This window comes from Sinocyclocheilus anshuiensis, unplaced genomic scaffold (genome assembly GCF_001515605.1).
Source record: "Sinocyclocheilus anshuiensis isolate Anshui unplaced genomic scaffold, SAMN03320099.WGS_v1.1 scaffold160, whole genome shotgun sequence".
Taxonomy (NCBI): Eukaryota; Metazoa; Chordata; class Actinopteri; order Cypriniformes; family Cyprinidae; genus Sinocyclocheilus; species Sinocyclocheilus anshuiensis.
In genome coordinates, this window is record NW_015554119.1 from 694,057 (window position 1) to 713,394 (window position 19,338).

Here is a 19,338-nt window from a genome sequence, read left to right on the forward strand (position 1 = left end):
GACTGGAGTAATGATGCTAAAAAATTCAGTTTTGCCATCATAGCAATATATTGCATCTTCAAATATATTTATCTCGAATAGAAAACAGTTATTTTAATTTGTAATATTACATTATTACTGATTTTACGGTTTCTAATCAAATAAAGGCAGCCTTGGTGAGCGTAAGATACTTCTTTTAAAAACATATTTAAACAAATCTCATAGACTCCAAACTGTTAAACAATACTGTAAGGATCTAAAATATAAAATTGTGAGACAAAACTCATAATATATCAATATATGACTGTATCGGAAATGCTTTACAACATAAGAATAAAAAAAATTAAAAAAACTGGGATTTTAGTGAATCTTTTCATTTAGATGGCTGATTTTAAATTATACTCACTGATTCAACTCACCATTCATATGCATTCAGAAGAGCCACCATCACTACATTTCCATATAGTTGTATTGTGTTATGATTCCAATATTTCACTCGCCTCACAGTTTGACTCCTAAACCAATTTCTTAGGCAAGTGATTTACAAATACAATGCAAATCAGTTCGAACTAATTGAACTGATTCAAAAGAATGATTCATCTAATGATGGCATCAGAAGCAAGCACATAATATCTGAGACTTCAAAACAGTGAAGCTTTCACCTCTTCATGAAGACACAATCTTTGCAGACGTGCAACTGATACTTTTTAGTCTGGGGAGTGAATATGTCTGAGACTAGTGACTGGTAAAGCCATTCAACTTCAAAATTGGTTTCAAGAAGGAAAAAAGACATCTTTAAGGTTTTATTCCAGTTGCCCTAAAAACAGAAAAAAAGGGAGGAAAAGTCCATTCGGAAAAGGATAATAGTACTTGTTTCGACATGCGGAAAACATTATTTCAATACAATGGTGTTAAAAACTCAACTAGTGATTTACTGCTGCTAGTTAAACCAGGTCAAAATTCCCTTTTACAAGAATAAAATTAAAGAATGCTCTCCCACTCAGAGAAATATAAATCTCTTCACTCGCAGCAGCCATTAACAAAACCATTTTCATTAATGAAAACATAAAACACAAAGGCTTCGTGTCTCTACAGACCCGGGAACGTTTTGCATCTTTAATTTAAAAAGAAAGCAAGTGTTAAGTGTTACGTTCCTGTTCTTCAAGACGATGGGTTTCAAATGACCATTCGGGGAATGAATTAATGAATAAATTCCCCTTAAAAAGGAAAAGACTGTATAGTCTAGCTTGGAAAAGTACATATCACTACAATTAACAACAAATAACAAATTAAAATATCCCAAAAAATGAGACCAAAAAGAATGGAAGCGAGTGTTTGAGAGGATCCGCCTCTCCTGTGGTTTTGACCTCGAGCAAACGCCGGAAATCAGATATCCTGTCTGGCCTTTAACTCGCATCGCTTATTAATGAGGCTGCGGTTCAAAGAGACTAAACATGAGACGGCATTAATATGGATTTACCACGTCCTCAAAATGTCTTTTTCATCATCTCCATCTCAAGCCGTCATTCGCAAAGAAATGGTACAAAAACCACATCGTTACGCTGCCGGACTAGTCTTGAGCTAATGTCAAAAATATGAAATCTAGAGAAAATGAAGGGGGAAAAAATGACAAGCCACCATTCATATCTTCGTATTTTCCAGAGGGTAAATAGGCGTTGAAATTATAATGACATCAACGAGTACACTTATAATCCATCAAATGGTTGCATCGAATGGAAACGTATTTTGTTTTTTACCTTCTCCCACTTTCTTCACCTATACAACAGAAAGAAAACATTAGGAAGAGAAAGGCCCTGAACTTAGAGAACGAGCATGCTGTTCTTGTGTAAATTTCCCTCAATGAAACCTTTAAGGACGGTAAAGTGAAGTTGATATGTTTTGGGAACAATATTTTTCATGACTTACAGCTATAAAGTTACAAAAGCGTGACAGAACATATAATAAGTTCAGACAACCTTTTCAAACTTTCATAGTTAAGCTAAGCAAGACCATATAACTTTCCTCAAAGTTATTCTCAAAAAGATCCAATATATCCTTTTCGCAAAAACAAAACATGACCAAAATCTGTTTCTCAGGGGGATTATCTTCATTTCATCATAAACTGATTGGTGGTAATGACTAAGAGAGGAACAGGTGCTATGATGTGAGTTATGTTGCTATTTCCCTCCCGTGACTAAACCAGTCCAGCCAGACAAAACGGCAATGCGCTAAAGTGTAAGACAATCTTCACGGACAACATAGTTCATCAAGCTACCGGACAGTCACTGACTCAGTGCGGAAGAAAAACCACAGGAGTGCAGACTCACTGCAAAGGACCAGCCCAGAGAAGGTTCGACTCTTGACACATGGGTCTCTGTAAAACCACCACTGAGGTAAGGTGATGGTTACAGAGTTCAGGGGGAGGAGGGCAGAATGGGTGAAAGAATGACCCAAATTTTATAGATCTCCAGTTTAAACGGCTGGAGTGTGAGAGTCCTTCTAGGATGCAGTATAACAGTAAATGAAGGGTGGAAGAAAGAGGCAGCAGGAAAATAAAGATAGAAGGGCAAATGGTGTCAAAGGAAAGATTGCAAGCAAACAAGGTGACAAGAATGAAAGCAAGAAAGTAGGAATGATTTTTAAAAAGTAAGGGAAGGATGGGGGAAAGAAAAGAATATGAACGAGAGCAAAAAAGCAAGTAAGAATGATTTAAAATTTGTAAAAGAAGAAAGGAGGGAAGGAGAAAAGGAAGAAAAGGTAATAACGATTTAAAATCAGTAAGGAAGGAAGGAAGGAATGAAGGAGAAAGAAAAAGGAGCAAAAAGCAAGTAATAATGATTTAAAATCAAGGAGGAAGGGAGGGAAGGAAGGAAGTATGGAAAAAGAAAAGGCAGTATGAAAGTAACGCTGGATCTAACAGAAGAATGGAGGGAAGGACGGACAGAAAGAAGGAAGGAAAAAGGAAAAAAATAACAAGAAACAAGAACAAAAGAATGGTTTAAAACCAATAAAGGAAGAAAGAAAAACAGGCAAAAAAGCAAAGAATGATTAAGTAAAATCAATAACATTATTAAATTTTACTTCAAGAAAGAAAGAAAAGACAATCTTCAAGCAAGAAAATGAGCAAATAGAGGGAAAATATGACAGACAGAAGTTGTCAGATATGAAGCAAGCAAATGAGTACGAAAGCAAGAAAGAACGATTTCAAACCACTAAAGCAAGCAAGCAAGAAAAAGAAGAAAAAAGAAAGGCCATTATTAACTGGGAGTTAAAAAAGCTGAAGCTGTATAGAACCACTTTGCTCCCTGCCTGAGCCGCCAGCTGGGGTATTTGCATAAGCAGTAAGAGAGAGGGATGGACAGAGGGAGAGAGCGCGAGGGAGTGAGAGAGGGAGGAATCATACCAGACACTCCTACAACCTATAAAGCACAATCATACTGAAACACTCAGTGAAACCACACGTGGGTCTGCGCAAGGGGGAGAGCCAGCGCTGCACAGAGACAGAGAGCCGGAGGAGGAGTGTGCATGTGTATTTGAGTAAGCAAGACGTGGATTTCAGCTCATATGGGATGTGAGTGAGGACATACAACAAATTCAACCCTTCAGGATCAATTCTCCAAGTCTTGACTGCAAAGAAAAACTTATTTCAAAGGGTTCGTAGTGGCAGGGCAATGTAATACCAGAGTGCAACTGTACTAGAGGAATATCCAGAGAGCAAACAAGTGCAGGACTGGTTCTGAAGCTAAGAGATCCATGCATTACGAACTCTAGAGTCTTGCAAGCAACATTTGAGATCCGTGTGGAGAGGTTCGGAGGTTTAAGTGATGTCTTTTGCAATGGTGCGACCGGCTCCCAGCCGATACCTGTACTCAGAGATCTCGATGATGTCAGAGGACGACGAAAATGGCAGCGAGAGCTCAGGCTCGGATGACCGCTCGTTTCGCTTGGACGCCTCGGGGTACGAACTTAAAGTTGGAAGAAAGCGGAAACCTGGTGTAGGTGGTGGACGGCTGATAGGTACGTCACCCAACTCCACCGGCACAATGGCTCCAGTGGTAGAGGGTCGTCCACGCAATACAGCCAACGCACGGGAGCGGGATCGCACCAACAGCGTCAACACGGCCTTCACCGCGTTAAGGACTCTCATCCCCACAGAGCCTGCCGACCGGAAGTTGTCCAAGATCGAGACCTTGCGGTTGGCGTCCAGTTACATCTCCCACCTAGGAAATGTGCTCCTGGTGGGCGAAGCTAGCGGGGACGGACAGCCGTGCCACAGCGGAGGGCCTTCGACCTCAAACTACTACCACCACCATGGCTCGCCAAACCGGGACTCGGAGAACTCGCAGCCCAAACAGATCTGCACGTTTTGCCTCAGCAACCAGAGGAAAATGGTGAGTGAGACTCATGCAGGTGTTCTCCGTTAAGATTGTGCAATGATGTGGACGTGTTCAAGTCCACAAACAAGCTGAAGAAACACAGACGGAGGTGTGAAATATGGCTGAGCCTCGGGGAGGGATAAAAACAGGTCTGATTCATTCTCTGCTATTAAGGTCACTGAGGGCAATGACTTGAGGCAAAGTTAGTCAGGATACAGTTGGGATACATTAAACACTATCAAAGTAAACTTGTAGAGCACCTTTGTTTATTTGTAGAGTACCTTTCAAACAAGTAGTTTAAGGGTTTGTTCCTTTCTACAAAGCATTTCTGTAATTCTAGCCGCAACAAAGCAGTTGATATACACAAACCGTATTCCTAAATTCTAGAACTGGCACTGCCAAAACGTATAAGACAACAAAGCTGATAAGGCATAATTTCGTACATGCTTTCTGAGGCATAATCAACTAGTGATTTCAGACAGTCTTTTATACACCGGCCAACTACATCTTTTAGTGAATCTGCGTCGTAATTCTCAGCCTCCCCGAGATAACGTTTGTCACTGAAAACAGTCCTCGGCTCTCTGAAGCCGAGTTATGACTTCATCCACATGTCCTTTTCCATCAAGAGCGATATCTCTGTTACAAAGTGTGCTGCTACCATGACCTCATAGACAGATGCAGTGAAAGATCGGATTAAATGTAGCCCAACGGAAAGTATCCAATCAACAAAGAGACTGTCAGGTAATATACAAACACATCATCCATCTCTTCCCCCGGCGAGCATGACTGTGCTGACCTTGGCCCGTGGAGCCAACACCGCAGCACATTAAAAATAAAACCATAAATCACGCTCTGGCTGTGAGGAATACAATGACACCAAACCAAAAACAGAGGAAAACTGTAATTTAAACTTGCATGGCGAAGAACTGTCAGAGGTTGAAATATAACACACGCTCAAGACAATTACACTCTGCCATGACACAAGAGCATTTTTGGTCAGGGTATCTCACCACCGCAATGTGTGTTTAATCCTCAAAAACCTGAAGTGCTTCCAGAAGCCATTGAGCTACATTTTGGATCTTTTAAAGTAAAGTCTGTAGCGAAGGAAATAAACAATAAAAGATAGCAACTGATTCCGCCATGGATACTCGGCACCACACGGGTGAATTACAACAAACCTAGTTTGGGCCATTTATGACAAATGAGCAAATGGGAGGCATAAACATGCAAATGCAAATGGTCCATGATCTATATATCAGGCCATGAGAATCTAGGGAACATCTGCTGCTGGGTATTTTCCTCCAAGTAGCCATGCACCAACCTCAGCGTTTCACTCTCACATCCTGTGTTGTTCTTAGTTGCTTTCTCGTTGCCCAATTAATATCCTTGTCAAGCATGACATGCAACCTGCTCAGACCTTCGTAAATCTTTCAGAGGAAAATTTGCACAGATTTATGAAAGGAACACAGCGGTCTTTGCACTTTAAGCTGAGAGCATTAAGGCCATTAAATTGTTAAGATTTTGATGGATTTATCTTGTAGCAAGATAAAGCAAGATAACACTAAATACAAAAAAAGTGAAGAACATTTCCTGTAAATCCCCAAAACTGATTAGCAGACTAATTTTTAAAAGCCAAACAGATCTAATTGTCTGCTATTTAATCATTTTCTACAACAAAATATCTGCTTTAAAGAAATGTCAACAAGTCTGTGTGTCCAATTAATGTACTCGGACAGCTAAATTGGCTAAATATTAGTAATAAATTTGACATCGGCCACTATTGTTCTGTAGATATCGGTCAAGCAACTGATTGAGCATCTTTAAGCATTCAAATCTAATTCCTAGATGTTCAATATTGTACAAACCACACTGTATATAAAAGACTGAAACAAATGTACAAAATAAATAAGAGCTCCTTATAACGCAAATTTATAACTGGCAACTTAAAGGTTTTATTTGCTAAACTGTTTGTGGTTAAACTGTTGTTGAAAATCACATAGAAACCACCCAGAAACCACAGAGTTAGGAACAACAACAGGCCAAAGGCCAACACTCCCATTTCAGGCCGTAACCTTAATCCGTACTAAACAAAATGATAGATCTTTATAAGTCCAATCGAGAAATACGCCCATGTCTTCGGGATTCCAGTGGCAGGCAAATATTTGAAACAGACGGGCCTTGCCTTTGTAGTGCACTTTCAGAAGTGGGTCTGTGCGCTCCAAAACCACACTCGTCTCTTTTACCCCTACTTAGTGCTCATTACGCCGTGAAAATATCACTCAGCCAAGACGCGCAGCTTTATTGTTTCTAAAGAAAGAGAAAGACGAAATAAAGAACACACAAACCAAGGGGAAATACATGGAGGTATAACTGAATTCAAATGTTCGGGTTTTAGCCAAAGTTAAGCGTCTGTAAGCTGACACAAAACAGACAGCTGCTTCGAGATTCTCCAGTGAACGAGCGAAATGGACGTTTAAATCAAACGCAGACAGTCGTGCGGCACAAAACTGCTACTTTTGCCTGCTAAGACATTCAAGACTCAAACAGATTTGTGTCTATATAAAAATGATCGATTTTACCCTAAACATTTTCCAGCTTTTGATGCATCTGGTGGGTTTATCTGTATTTATTTTCATCTTGGACTGCTTCTTGATATTTGCACACGCACACACTCACTCGTAACTTCTATTTTCTACATCACTATATCCACATGGCTGTACCACAAATATGACAGAGTAAGAAATTCCCCCTATTTTTGTGTTTTGACACCATCTTGCTCTGTCCGTTTGGCTAAACCACACTAGTCATTAGTGGCGGACGTTTGGTTTCTTGCAGGTGAGGACATAGGTTTGGATAGATTGCATAACCAGACTGGATCACTCAGGAAAAGTCTTTTTTGAGGCAGATGGGATGTCTTCCTCACAGTTATGGCATCTGCTCAGATGGTAACAGAATAAAAAGTAACGTAGGTCATATTTTCTGCATAATTATCGAGACTTCTCTCATTACGAGCATATGGAAGAGTTTAGAGACTTTCGCTCTAACGGGAGCCCGAACATTTGACACAATATGAAATTATTTGAAGTGTTAGCAGCGCATGTTAAAGAGCCAACATTTTTCTCTCCGTAAACTGCCATTTCATTCGAATGTGTCCTGAAAGATTTGGCCAAAAGCGGGATCTTATAAAACCGCCAAATGTGAATACTTCAATACCTTCTGGAAAGTGAAGCCACATGAATTAATGTTGGGCTGGAATTGGGTCATCCTTTACCACAGGTGGGGCGGTACGCTTCATAACCATAAATGAAGGAAAACTAGCATTTACGCTTGTAGGCAGCAGTGAAAAGGTCTGTGCAAATACTCCCAAACACTATAAAAACAATCAAAAGAGTGTATATGGCGCATTCAAAGGGTGCAAAACTCATATATTGGGATTAGCTCAAACACAAGACTGGTTTTAATAATCTACCCGTCCTGTCACCACCGAGAGGCTAAAGTTACACGTCTAAACACATGCATGCACACACACACCGTCTCATTGTGATCTTTAGAAAGCTGTCAATGTTAAACATCAACCTAAGGTGAAGCCAAATATTTGTGTTAAGAGAACCGTAGCTGCTTGAAAGGGGAAAAAAAGGAGGTGAACATTAATTTATTGATATAAAGATATTTGAGAATTTGCTGTGATTTGTTTCCTGCCTCAAAGTACTTGGAAATAATGTGTTTATAAAGGACTTCAGACCAAGGGGAGCGTACGATCAATCTGGGCATTTGGACGTAAGCTCCAGCAATAATAATTTCTTTACGGTGTGTTAGACAGGATATGAAAAGCAAATGTAGGCAAAATCCTATTAGTTTGGCCATAAGTGATCCCTGGAGTCAGAGCGCTGGTGACTTTAAAGTGGCACTGAACTTAAAGGAGGGGCTGGGGAAAAAAATAGGAGTGAGAAAAAAAAGAAGGAAAGAAAAAAGAAAGAAAGGAGAACGTTGAGGGTCAGGGTTATTTTCAAATGGGATTCTGTCTGACTTCATCAGTTAAGGTTGAGTGTTTTGACTAGGAACTCCACCTACATCAGATGGGGGCCGCAGGAACGATGGCATTTCATCTGCTCCTGTTCTAAGCAAAGCAAACTGGGAAATGTGAGCCAGGTGTGTGTGTATGCTACCGCAAATGGAAAGGTGATAGGATAAAAACAGCAGGCGCATTAATGCCAAACGGCAACAATCAAGAGTCAACAACTCCTTAAAAACTGAAAATCAATAAACGTGTAAAATTCCGGATAAAAGCATCACCTAAACAAATAAACTTTAATGTAAAAATGTAAATAAATGTTTAATACATTTATATGAAAATAAATGGATATTAAATAATCATTTAAAAACATAAATAAATATAATATAATTTAATGTAAATAAATAAATAAATACAAATATTAAAAATATTTTTTAACAAAAATTAACAAAAAAATTGAATTAAAAATAAGAACAAAAAAAATAGTTGGACCTGACATTGTTCATAACTAATCAATTATTTTCTTTCATTTCAGACCAAAGACAGAGAGAGAAAATCGGCTCTGAGGAGTTAAGCCACGACGTGAATGGATTTACAAAATATCATCATCACCAATGTACAAAAGCTGATGACTGCAAAACGCAATGTTGTGGTGTATATATATGCAAATATCAATTCATATTTAATTATTTGTAAATCGCCGTTGGACTGGAGCATTTTATTGGAGAAAAAAAAACAAAAAACGTATGACTGGAAAAAGACCAGACTGCAGCGACTTGATTACTCAAGAGCTGAACATCCCACCACAGACTACACCAAGCTAAACCAAATGTTTATCTTTGACCACAGGGAGTTTAGGTAATGCTATTCTCGCCAAAGACTATCTCAATAAGAGGACTGCATTTACAAGGCTGCAAATGATCACATCACTTCCCCAGGAGACACAACATACGGAGCCCAGCTTTGCAAATCAAAACAATGATGGAACATCTTCCTATATTCAAAATCAAAGAGGATATTGGGATGGTGCTCATTGAAGACATGAATAGATGCAAACTGACATGTGGCACGTTATTTCTTACAAAAACATGAAAGACACTTAGCCTGACTATGAAAATGCAATAAATTCAATAAATGCAGTATACTGTATGTATGAAACGGCAAATTGCTTATATTCTTCATTGTTTTAAATTAAAAAAATACTGAACAAACAGAGTGAAAACCACCAGCGTTTATTTCTAGTATGACTCAATATCATGTCACAAAGGCATCTGGATATATTTGTTATCCAACCATCCTGTAATTTGGCCAAAACCTCAAAACAGCTACAAAAACAGTCCCTCCAGATAAAGATCAACACATTCATTTGATCATCTCTGTAGATTATCTCTCATCACGAGTCCTTGAAGACTAAATATTTAATTTCACATTCTCTTTCTGTGTTTAATTAGGTTAAGAAATGCAAACACATCTAGAGACACTTACATAGTCTTATATTTCACAAACTCAGACATGATACTTCAGGTTTATTCAATGTTATCAACTAAAACTTGCAAAAACACTACTGCAGTGATTCTCAAAATTTCTGACTCTAGATGCACTGGGTAAGTATATATACTCACAATTTCTACCATATAAAAGATTTTAGAGCTTATGAATATATATATATATATATATAAATTATAAAAATGCCCATGGAATTATAAGATTTTACCAAGACAGTAAGAATCCTGGTTGAGGGTGTGAATTGACATAAGAAATATTTAGAATTTTTTTGTCGTTTTGGCTTGTTTTGCCTTATTTTAAATCTATCTATCTACATACACACACACACTAGGGCTGGGTTTTGACAAATTTCACGATTCGATTCTCATTCACAAGCTTGCGATTCGATTCGATTACCAATTCGATTCGATTCAATTCAATATTGATTATTTTGGATATATATCAGGTACAGTAACAGTACATGCCAAATTTTCTTAAGGAAAAAAAATCTCTCAACTAATGCTGTAAAATATACATGAGTCACAGTTGGTACATTACTATAATACTGAAGATTAAAATTTACTGATTTGTAGTACAACTGCTAAAATTACACTTAATGAAGTTTTTAAAATAACAAAGTTACAATTACATAATATTTCTACTTCAATTCGTTTAAAAAAAAATATATAAACATTTAAATGGTGGTTGTCATAAAAACTTGATGGATTTATTCAAACATAAATTAAACATTGAAGAACAGTAAAGGTTACAATGAATATGTTATATGGTGCATATATTTAGCAAAATGCCACTCTCTACAGTTTATTTTTCTATATGATTAATGAGTTTATGGTCACCGAATACGTTTTTTCTGAGGTAAATGTGACGTTACGTGACATTGTTTACAAGCCCATATTGATGTCTTTGCGCGGCTGAAACACTGATTGAGCGATTACATGAGACAGGATACGGATTGTAAAGTTATACTCATTCTTTTAACTTAACTTTCGGATGTTTAGTCATGATTATTTTGTGCTGAAACTGGTATTAATGTGGAGGAGATGATCAGTTCACGTGTGCTACGCTGTGAACTGAGGCGCTACAGTGATCTGTCACTTTACATTAAACAGTGCCAAAACTGCATTTATTGTTGGAATACTGCAATACAATGAACAGAATTTGAAATCTGAGTCTTTGTTTCATATTAAAAGTACCAAAGCACAATGCTTATTGCGATATATTGGATGGGAAGTGTCCTTCAATGTTCCGTCCATTAACTGAAAACTAGACTAATCGATTCTTGGGATTTAAGAAACGATCGTTCCGTAAAAATGAGAATCGATTAAAATCGAGATATCGATATTTTTTACCCAGCCCTAACACACTCACATTCATCTCTCTCTCTCGCTCTCTTTAAATATATAAAAACCTAGTCATTACCTTCATTACCTTACAAAAAGTGCAAAGAAGTTACAATGCTTGTTACAATGGTTGCTCAAATCAGAGGACAGGAGGAAGTGTGAGCTGAAACAGACGACCGAACCGAGGTGGACGGCACAGGAAGTGAGGCCTGTCAGACAGACAGCTGTTCTGTGTGGTAGCGCAGATGGGATTCGCAGGTAAAGCTTTTGGCAGTGGTCCTGGCAGTGTCCACTCCTGACAGCTCCATTAATAAATATATAAATATATATAAATATTAAAATATATATATACAATTATAAATATATAAAATGTATGTAAATTATAAATAAAATATAATATTTGTATATTTTAATATACTTTGAATATCTAGTTTACATATAAAAACATACAGACAAAAATATTTTATATTTAGTATATTTTTAATATTCAATATACATTTAATGTTATATACATGGCAGCAAATGTGAATAACACCGTGCGAAGTGTGAAAAAGAAATAAAGTCTACACCATTTACTCAATTCAGAAAAAAAAAGTTGAAAACCAAAACTGTTTATTCATTGGCGAGACTGTCTGTATATTTTGGAAAGGACACAAGGGGAACCATCAACTCTGTTCCCGAACGGACACCATTATGAGCCAATGCAATAATCTTAAAATTATTAGTTATGAGTTGATTAATCTGCTAAGAAGTGTCTGAATTATACCTCTGCACAACCAGTACCCAAAGAATCTTGTATGAAGGTATGTTTCCTATAACCATAAAAAAAGCATAATTTCATATATATATATATTTTTTAGTAATTTTTATCATTCAATCATGCCGATATTTAACTACTGCAAGTTTAATACCATGAAATGGGCCACTTTTATACAGTATCGATTAAAATCGAGATATCGATATTTTTTACCCAGCCCTAACACACACACATTCATCTCTCTCTCTCGCTCTCTTTAAATATATAAAAACCTAGTCATTACCTTCATTACCTTACAAAAAGTGCAAAGAAGTTACAATGCTTGTTACAATGGTTGCTCAAATCAGAGGACAGGAGGAAGTGTGAGCTGAAACAGACGACCGAACCGAGGTGGACGGCACAGGAAGTGAGGCCTGTCAGACAGACAGCTGTTCTGTGTGGTAGCGCAGATGGGATTCGCAGGTAAAGCTTTTGGCAGCGGTCCTGGCAGTGTCCACCCCTGACAGCGCCAAAAAAGGTTGAGAGGAAGTTCGGACAAATTTTGTCTTGGTCTTTAGCGTCTCGACTCGCGTATCAACAACCTCCACATCTGCTCGTCAAACTAAAGTCACTTCATCTCTCCTCTCAGGTAACTAAACCGAGACTCTGCTTTGTTAAACTAATAAAATAACAAAATAAAGAACAAGAGAGATAGCTTTATTTTAATCTTTTGACATTAGGTTAATATCATAATAATTGCAATTAATCTTGTGATTGCTTTTGTAGTTAATGTCTAAAACATTCAACTGCTTCTTAAGAAAAAAATACATATACACAGAAGAGCTTCTCACGGGTGATGATATTTCATACTGAGCTTCAGTGATATTTCAATTCGACCATTGCAAAAACAGCTAATTATTTTACTTTTGTTAAATGCCCCATCTGGATTTCATTTATAAATAAATCTCCATGATTTGGTGCAAGAATGGCAAAAACTTGCAACGAGACATACAAGCTCTGGTGTGTCATTAATTGGAGAGCCGAGAGCAGATTGTTTTTCAACTATATTATCGATTGTTTTTAGTTTAAAAGTAAATCAAACTAGTCTGGTGTCAATGAAGCGGTACTTGATCTTTACTGATGGGGCTGTGGAGGTATGCAAGACAAAAAGCAAAGCATTAGGCAGCATCCCGCTGAGTCTTACCCCTCTGTTCACCCCGGTCTGTCATTCTGTCATCCCCTCATATCTCACAGAACAGCTCCATATCGACACACATGAACCCGGTTACCTGTGTGTCTGACGCAGGCTTCACATCCAGCTACTATAGACATCAACACTCATACAGAAGAATAACAATGACAAAGGAAGTAATCAGCAATGACAATGCATTCAAATATAATGTCTGATCTAAGAAAAAAGAAAACTACCCATTCTAGTTGCTCATGAAAATGCAATTACTAGAGCTCCAAATGTCATAGACTGTAGAATAAATCACTACGGACAACTAAATGGAAAAGATATTAAACTTGAACAAAAACATTTGGAAATATTATATTAAAAGGAATGAAATGTGTAAAATAACTGAGAAGTGTCAAATTAACACATGAATTCTACATGACCAATGCTGATAAACTTAATACACACACACACACACACACAACCATAAAAAAAGCATAATTTCATATATATATATTTTTTTTAGTAATTTTTATCATTCAATCATGCCGATATTTAACTACTGCAAGTTTAATACCATGAAATGGGCCACTTTTATACAGTAAACAAGAGATGTTAAACTCATATTGCTATTCGCTTCAAATAAGCATAGATATCTACTCTACACCACACATTCACCGATGTCAAGTTACAAATTGGAAGCAAACGCAAACGAATCCTGAAAACACATTGTCCCCCTCATTACTGGCCTAAACAGTTTCAAAACAGAGCAGCCCAATGACCAGAGCATCTGCAGTTCTTTCCATGAAAGGCTGGATGTGGGGGTAATAATCCAGCCTCCCCCGGGTCTCGCGGGACCGTCTGGAGGATGGCTAACAGATGACAGCTGCACAGGCCTGATTCTCGTCTGTTCAGCATCAGAGCGCTGCTGTCCCGACCCGTCCCGTCCCATCCGCCTTACCCAATGAAGACAGTGCCATGCAGACGGCCGGAAGGAACAGATCCACTCACCTGACAGACCTGCAGCTGTAGACCCCACTTTTAATTTCCAACTTATACAGAACCAAGGCCATAAAAATAAATCCCATCATTATTTCTAAAATAGCAAAACCACGAAAGAGGTCGTCTAAAGGTCAAACGCTCATTACCTATGGCAAAAAACCACCCCACCGCCCCGATAAATAAATAATCTGCAGATCTTCACACATGGGGCTTTAACCTTGGAGGACGCATGTGGAAAGTTTGCATTCTGGCAACATAGATTTCAAATGGGTTTCCCACCTGGCCTCAGAGCATCCGGTACATCATTCAGAGAAAGTCATTATTTATTGAAAATTAAATATCTAATGAGGCCCTGAAGCTTTTCTACATGACAAGTCTGGTCGTATAACAGAAGAGAAAGCCATCGAATCAAATCCATGAGAGCAAAGCGCTTGACTTTTCCTTTATATCATTAACCAAAACATCCCAGGGAGCATTTTTTCCTTATGCTGTCCTACAAGCCACGAAGACCCGTTTGCCTGTATGGTTGCAGTAGCATATTTTCATTTTAAAATTTGAGGACAGGCCCAGAGAAAGTCTGACTAAGGGCATCTATGTCAGAACCCGAGGAGAGATGCTAAACGCCAAGTTAGTAACGGGCCATATTTCTTTTTTTCCTTTAGTTGTTTTTCCCCCTTCATTGTGCAAAAACATGCATCAAGCACCTTTAACACAATGCGGAAATTTTTTTTCTGCTAAAATAAGAGATAAATGCTCTGTTCTGAAGCCTAGGGTGCTACACATGGAGCATTTTGAGCACAATTTAAAGGGACAGTTCATCCAAAAATAAACATTCTCACATCATTTACTAAACCTCAAGTCATTTTAAACCTGTGTGACTTTCATCTGCAGAGGAAAAATATAATTGTAATTGTTCTGATAAAAATCTAGATTTTTTTTCTTTAAATGTTATGATTATACATATCAATATGACTATAAAATAATATGTATACTGTCAAAAGTTTGGAAACATTACGACTTATAAATGTTTTAGAATGATTTCTGAAGGATGTGACACTGAAGACTAATGGCTGCTTAAAATTCAGCTTTGCCATCATAAGAATAAAATACATTTTAAAATATATTCAAATAGAAATATATATATATATATATATATATATATATATATTTCATTTTTGGGTGAACTATCCCTTTAAGGGTGTGACGATACACGATATTGGGTTCACAAGGATGAGACGAGACAATATTTTAACACTATTTTTAAGAAATCTTCAATCACAAAATATATGACTGGAAAATTTTCTTCGACTGAAAGTCACAAAATGCACAACAATGCAGGTGCATTTTGAAATGTTTTAACGAATAATCTTGTAATGAATCTCATTTCAGTTCTACGAAGTACAAATTACCATAAGCAGTAAAAGACAAAACAATATTTAAGCACTGTAAAAGGTTTTGCCACAAACTCAACTGACTGGCTTCTCTCTCTCCTGTATGATTCCACATGAACCTCTTCAGGCCTTATAACTACATGAGCTTCTAACGTCTAAATTAAGCTGGGTATTACCTTCTAACTGAACTCCTTTCCACAAACTGAACATAAAAAATAGGGCTGTAAAGCTATTTTAAATTTGTATGAATTAATTACATGATATGCTGATTAATTAATCGCTAAATAATTGCACATGAATTCTGTCTGAATTCATTGCATTGAATAAACACTACAAAAAGTAACTTTAGAAAGAAATATTTTGATTCAACGTTTGTTTTGTGCGAGTCACTATTTGTACGAAACACAAGGTTGCTGCCTACATTGAGCGCTCCAAATCAATCACTTAGGATGTTTCGTTTAGGATGCTGTCCGGGTGTAGGAAGTACACAATAGGGAGCTAACTAGGTTTTGGGACGGAGTTGTAGTTGTAGGATTTTGAGAAGTTTAGTTCATCTCCTTCCTGTATTTGAGGTAAACAGCCAGTGCACGCCGTTCTCCATATCTCCATTCATGTCCTCGCCTTGAGTTCCTGAGGCAGCTCCCGCTGGCAGTTGGTTTCAATCAGGCCTTCTGGCAGGATGCATGCTGACCCAACTGGGAATTGTGCTGAAGACCGGATGAAAAGGAAGTCCTAAAAACTGTGGAACGACAGGTGGCTACTTTGGCTGCTCTCGAAGAAAAAAAAAGCCAGCTTTCCAACGCCTACCCCCAACCTCCACACACCTGCAAGAGTCCAACGGACTGCAGCCTGGGGTCCCGTTTGCTCTGTCTGACCGGCACGCGATTTACCAGAGCGCCTCCTCCCCATAGCCAAGATTCCACATAATTTACAGGCGATCTGTCAATTTTATCAGCCTATTGATTTCAGCGGAGTGCGCTGGGCTGAAAGAAGACCTTTGTGTTCTCAGACAGGAACAGTTTGGAAATCACTTCATCCTTAGAAGACAACCAAGACTTTTCAATCCATCCCGGAGTCTTTGGACAAAAGTCCGGACGAGTGCTGAGCGTTTGTTGATCGATATCATTTTCGTCTATTTTCTGACAACTCACAACACTGTACTCTACGCAAATGCATTTTCAAATACTTAACTGGCATTCTCGTAACACTGTGGCGGTAACAACTTCAGGTAGCTAGTTACTAACTTTAAAGGAATATTATGGGTTAAATAGAAATTAAGCTCAATAGGGTGCAACAGTGCCAGGCCACATTTTCAGTGGCCCAAAAGTATTTCACCCATTCATGTTTGCCCCTCATAGGGATTTTTAAAAAGTCTTTGTTAAAGAGTTATAGCTCACTAGGTACAAGGTGAATCACAACGTTACAAACTTTAGTTTGAAGCAAAAAAAAAAAAAGGAGTTAAAAATTGAGGAAATGACAAAGGTACAAGACTGCAAACTTAAAGGGAAAGTTCACCCAAAAATGAAAATTACCATCATTTACTCAACCTCATGCCCTTCCAAACCTGCAAGACTTTCATTCATCTTCAGAACACAAATGAAGATATTTTTTAATGAAATCCAGATGAATTGAGCGGTTTAGTCCAAATTTCCTGAAGAGACTGGATATATGGCGAACAGATTTAATTTAACTGGTATTAATTAATTCTCCTTTAATGTTTGTTCTGCCATGATTTAGACCTAAAATGTCTCAAAAATTTTGATAAAAATAGCTTTTAGACTAAAATTTGGTGTAGGATTTCCTTCAAAACAATTTTCATTCATAAACTGCCAGTAAATTGCACATATAATTACAGAAACAGCAAGTAAATTCTGAAGTCAATTGTGAAGAAAGACTTAAATAGTATTTTTTTCAATAATCTTTGTTTTATTTACAACTTAATTTTCTTACAGTTTAGCCTTTGATTGCTAAGATAAAAACATACAAAAATCATCTAAACTAGCAGCTTCAAGAAAAACTTAAGACTCGAGCATTAACAAAGTTAATCACAGCATAGCTGTTAGCACATGTATACAAACTTATTTAGCTCTGGTGCTCATGCAAGTTTACTTTAATCGCATTTTAATTTTCCTATCACTTCCTGTCCTATTTCCATCATGATTAAAATAATTCAGGGACTTATTACAACAAATAAATGCAGTTAAAAATGTATTGATTTAATTAAACATTTTAAACTGCGAGCATTAATTTGATGAGTTCTGTTGACTTTTTTTTTCTTTTTTCTTTTTGTAGCAACTTAATGAAATTGTTTGAAAATTAGGAATTGGATTTCTGGTTCCTAGTATGCTTTGCACGGGACTAGAAAAGGAGAATAAACGTTGAAATTAAAAATAAAAAGTTGAGAAAACTTAAGTTTAAGGCAACAAGCTTCAGCAGATTTTTGAGTTTTTTCAACTTGTTGTTTTCAGTTTATACAACAAAAAGTTGAGAAAACTCAAAAATCTTTAATAGCGCAGACGCTTTCGTAAAAATCCATGCATGTGTCTGCCGGAGCAAAAAACATATTAATCATTCTCTTCCCTGAAACGCCCAAGCGAATGGCGTGCTGGGGGGAAAGACAAAGAGAAGTATAGAAACTACACGAACAACAGACGTCGACGGTGCTTTTAACAAGAACTCGAGAACAGAATACAGCTATGGTGCAAGAAAACACCTCGGGCCAACAAGGTACAGATACTGGAAGAGGTCAAAGGTCTACGGTGCAAGTTTTGGTGGAAATGGTGGCTAAAAACTTCTAGGACTTCATTTTAACTCTATAAAGCCTACTGGATCATATTTGATACACAAATTTCTAAGACCTCAACATGACCAAAACTTTGCTGAAAAACCTGTTTTGCACAATCTACTACTACAGTATCGCTCTATATTAAAGCCCACCCCAAGTACATATTTAAGCAATTAAATTAATAAAAATGTACAATTAGTTGACTAATGGCTCAAATGAGAATAACCCTCTACGATGTGAGTAAATCACTCGCATATGCGACTAAATCTTCACTCTGGGTGACTAAATGATGTCTAACATTAGCCATTGGCTAATAAATTCTTAGATTTTACTCCCCAGTGTGTGAGCTGGAGGCTAAGTATAAGTTTAGCACAAATATATTTTCACTCGCCGAACACTCTGACTGAGCGCTTCAGAGTTTCACTCTCCGTCAAGCGATCTGTGCTATTTTTCAATTCACCTCAATAGATTCGCAGCGTACCTGTATTTGACGTCCCGTAAACGTCTAGTGTGAAGGCGCACAACTCACTGTCACTTTGCTGAGAGCACCGTTTCTCACACACATGCAAAGAATGAGAGAGAGTGCGAGAGAGTCTTATATACCATACAGAATTGACACGCTACATTGTAAATGATATTCTTTGTTGTATTTCCTGTCAAAATAACGGAGTTCATTTGGAATACTCCAGCTTTTAAAAACAAGCATTCTCCAGTAGTGGGCGGAACTAATGCGCGAAAGGCAGTCTCATTGGCTGGTGCTCATCTATTACCATCCCTGTTTTGATTTCAGCAAATCAGTTCCAGCGAACGCAGACAACGTGATTAATATTCATGAGCCCAGCAGCTCATTAATCCTTAGTGCGTTTTATATTGTTATTAGTCGTAGTATTATTATTATTATCTTATCAGTATTATTGTTAGTTTTTTCCCTTTTTTTACAGAAACACTGAATGACTAACATTATCTTAAACACCACCACCAGTCCTAAGTTCAGCTAAAATGACAAATATGCATTCATACATGGTTACCAAGTT

The 19,338-nt window shown here is 37.5% G+C and overlaps 2 protein-coding genes across 2 annotated transcripts in view; one reads left to right on the forward strand and one right to left on the reverse strand.

Moving 5' to 3' along the window:
- Positions 1-19,338, reverse strand: part of LOC107669991 (ribosome biogenesis protein bop1-like) — an 80,749-nt gene that overhangs the window by 41,192 nt on the left and 20,219 nt on the right. The gene's annotated exons all lie outside the window — the stretch shown is intronic.
- LOC107669992 (basic helix-loop-helix transcription factor scleraxis-like) lies at positions 3,452-9,525 on the forward strand. The gene is made up of 2 exons (XM_016462442.1): positions 3,452-4,370; positions 8,903-9,525. Exons 1-2 carry the CDS (start codon positions 3,804-3,806, stop codon positions 8,939-8,941), a joined length of 606 nt encoding a protein of 201 aa, XP_016317928.1. The 5' UTR covers positions 3,452-3,803; the 3' UTR covers positions 8,942-9,525.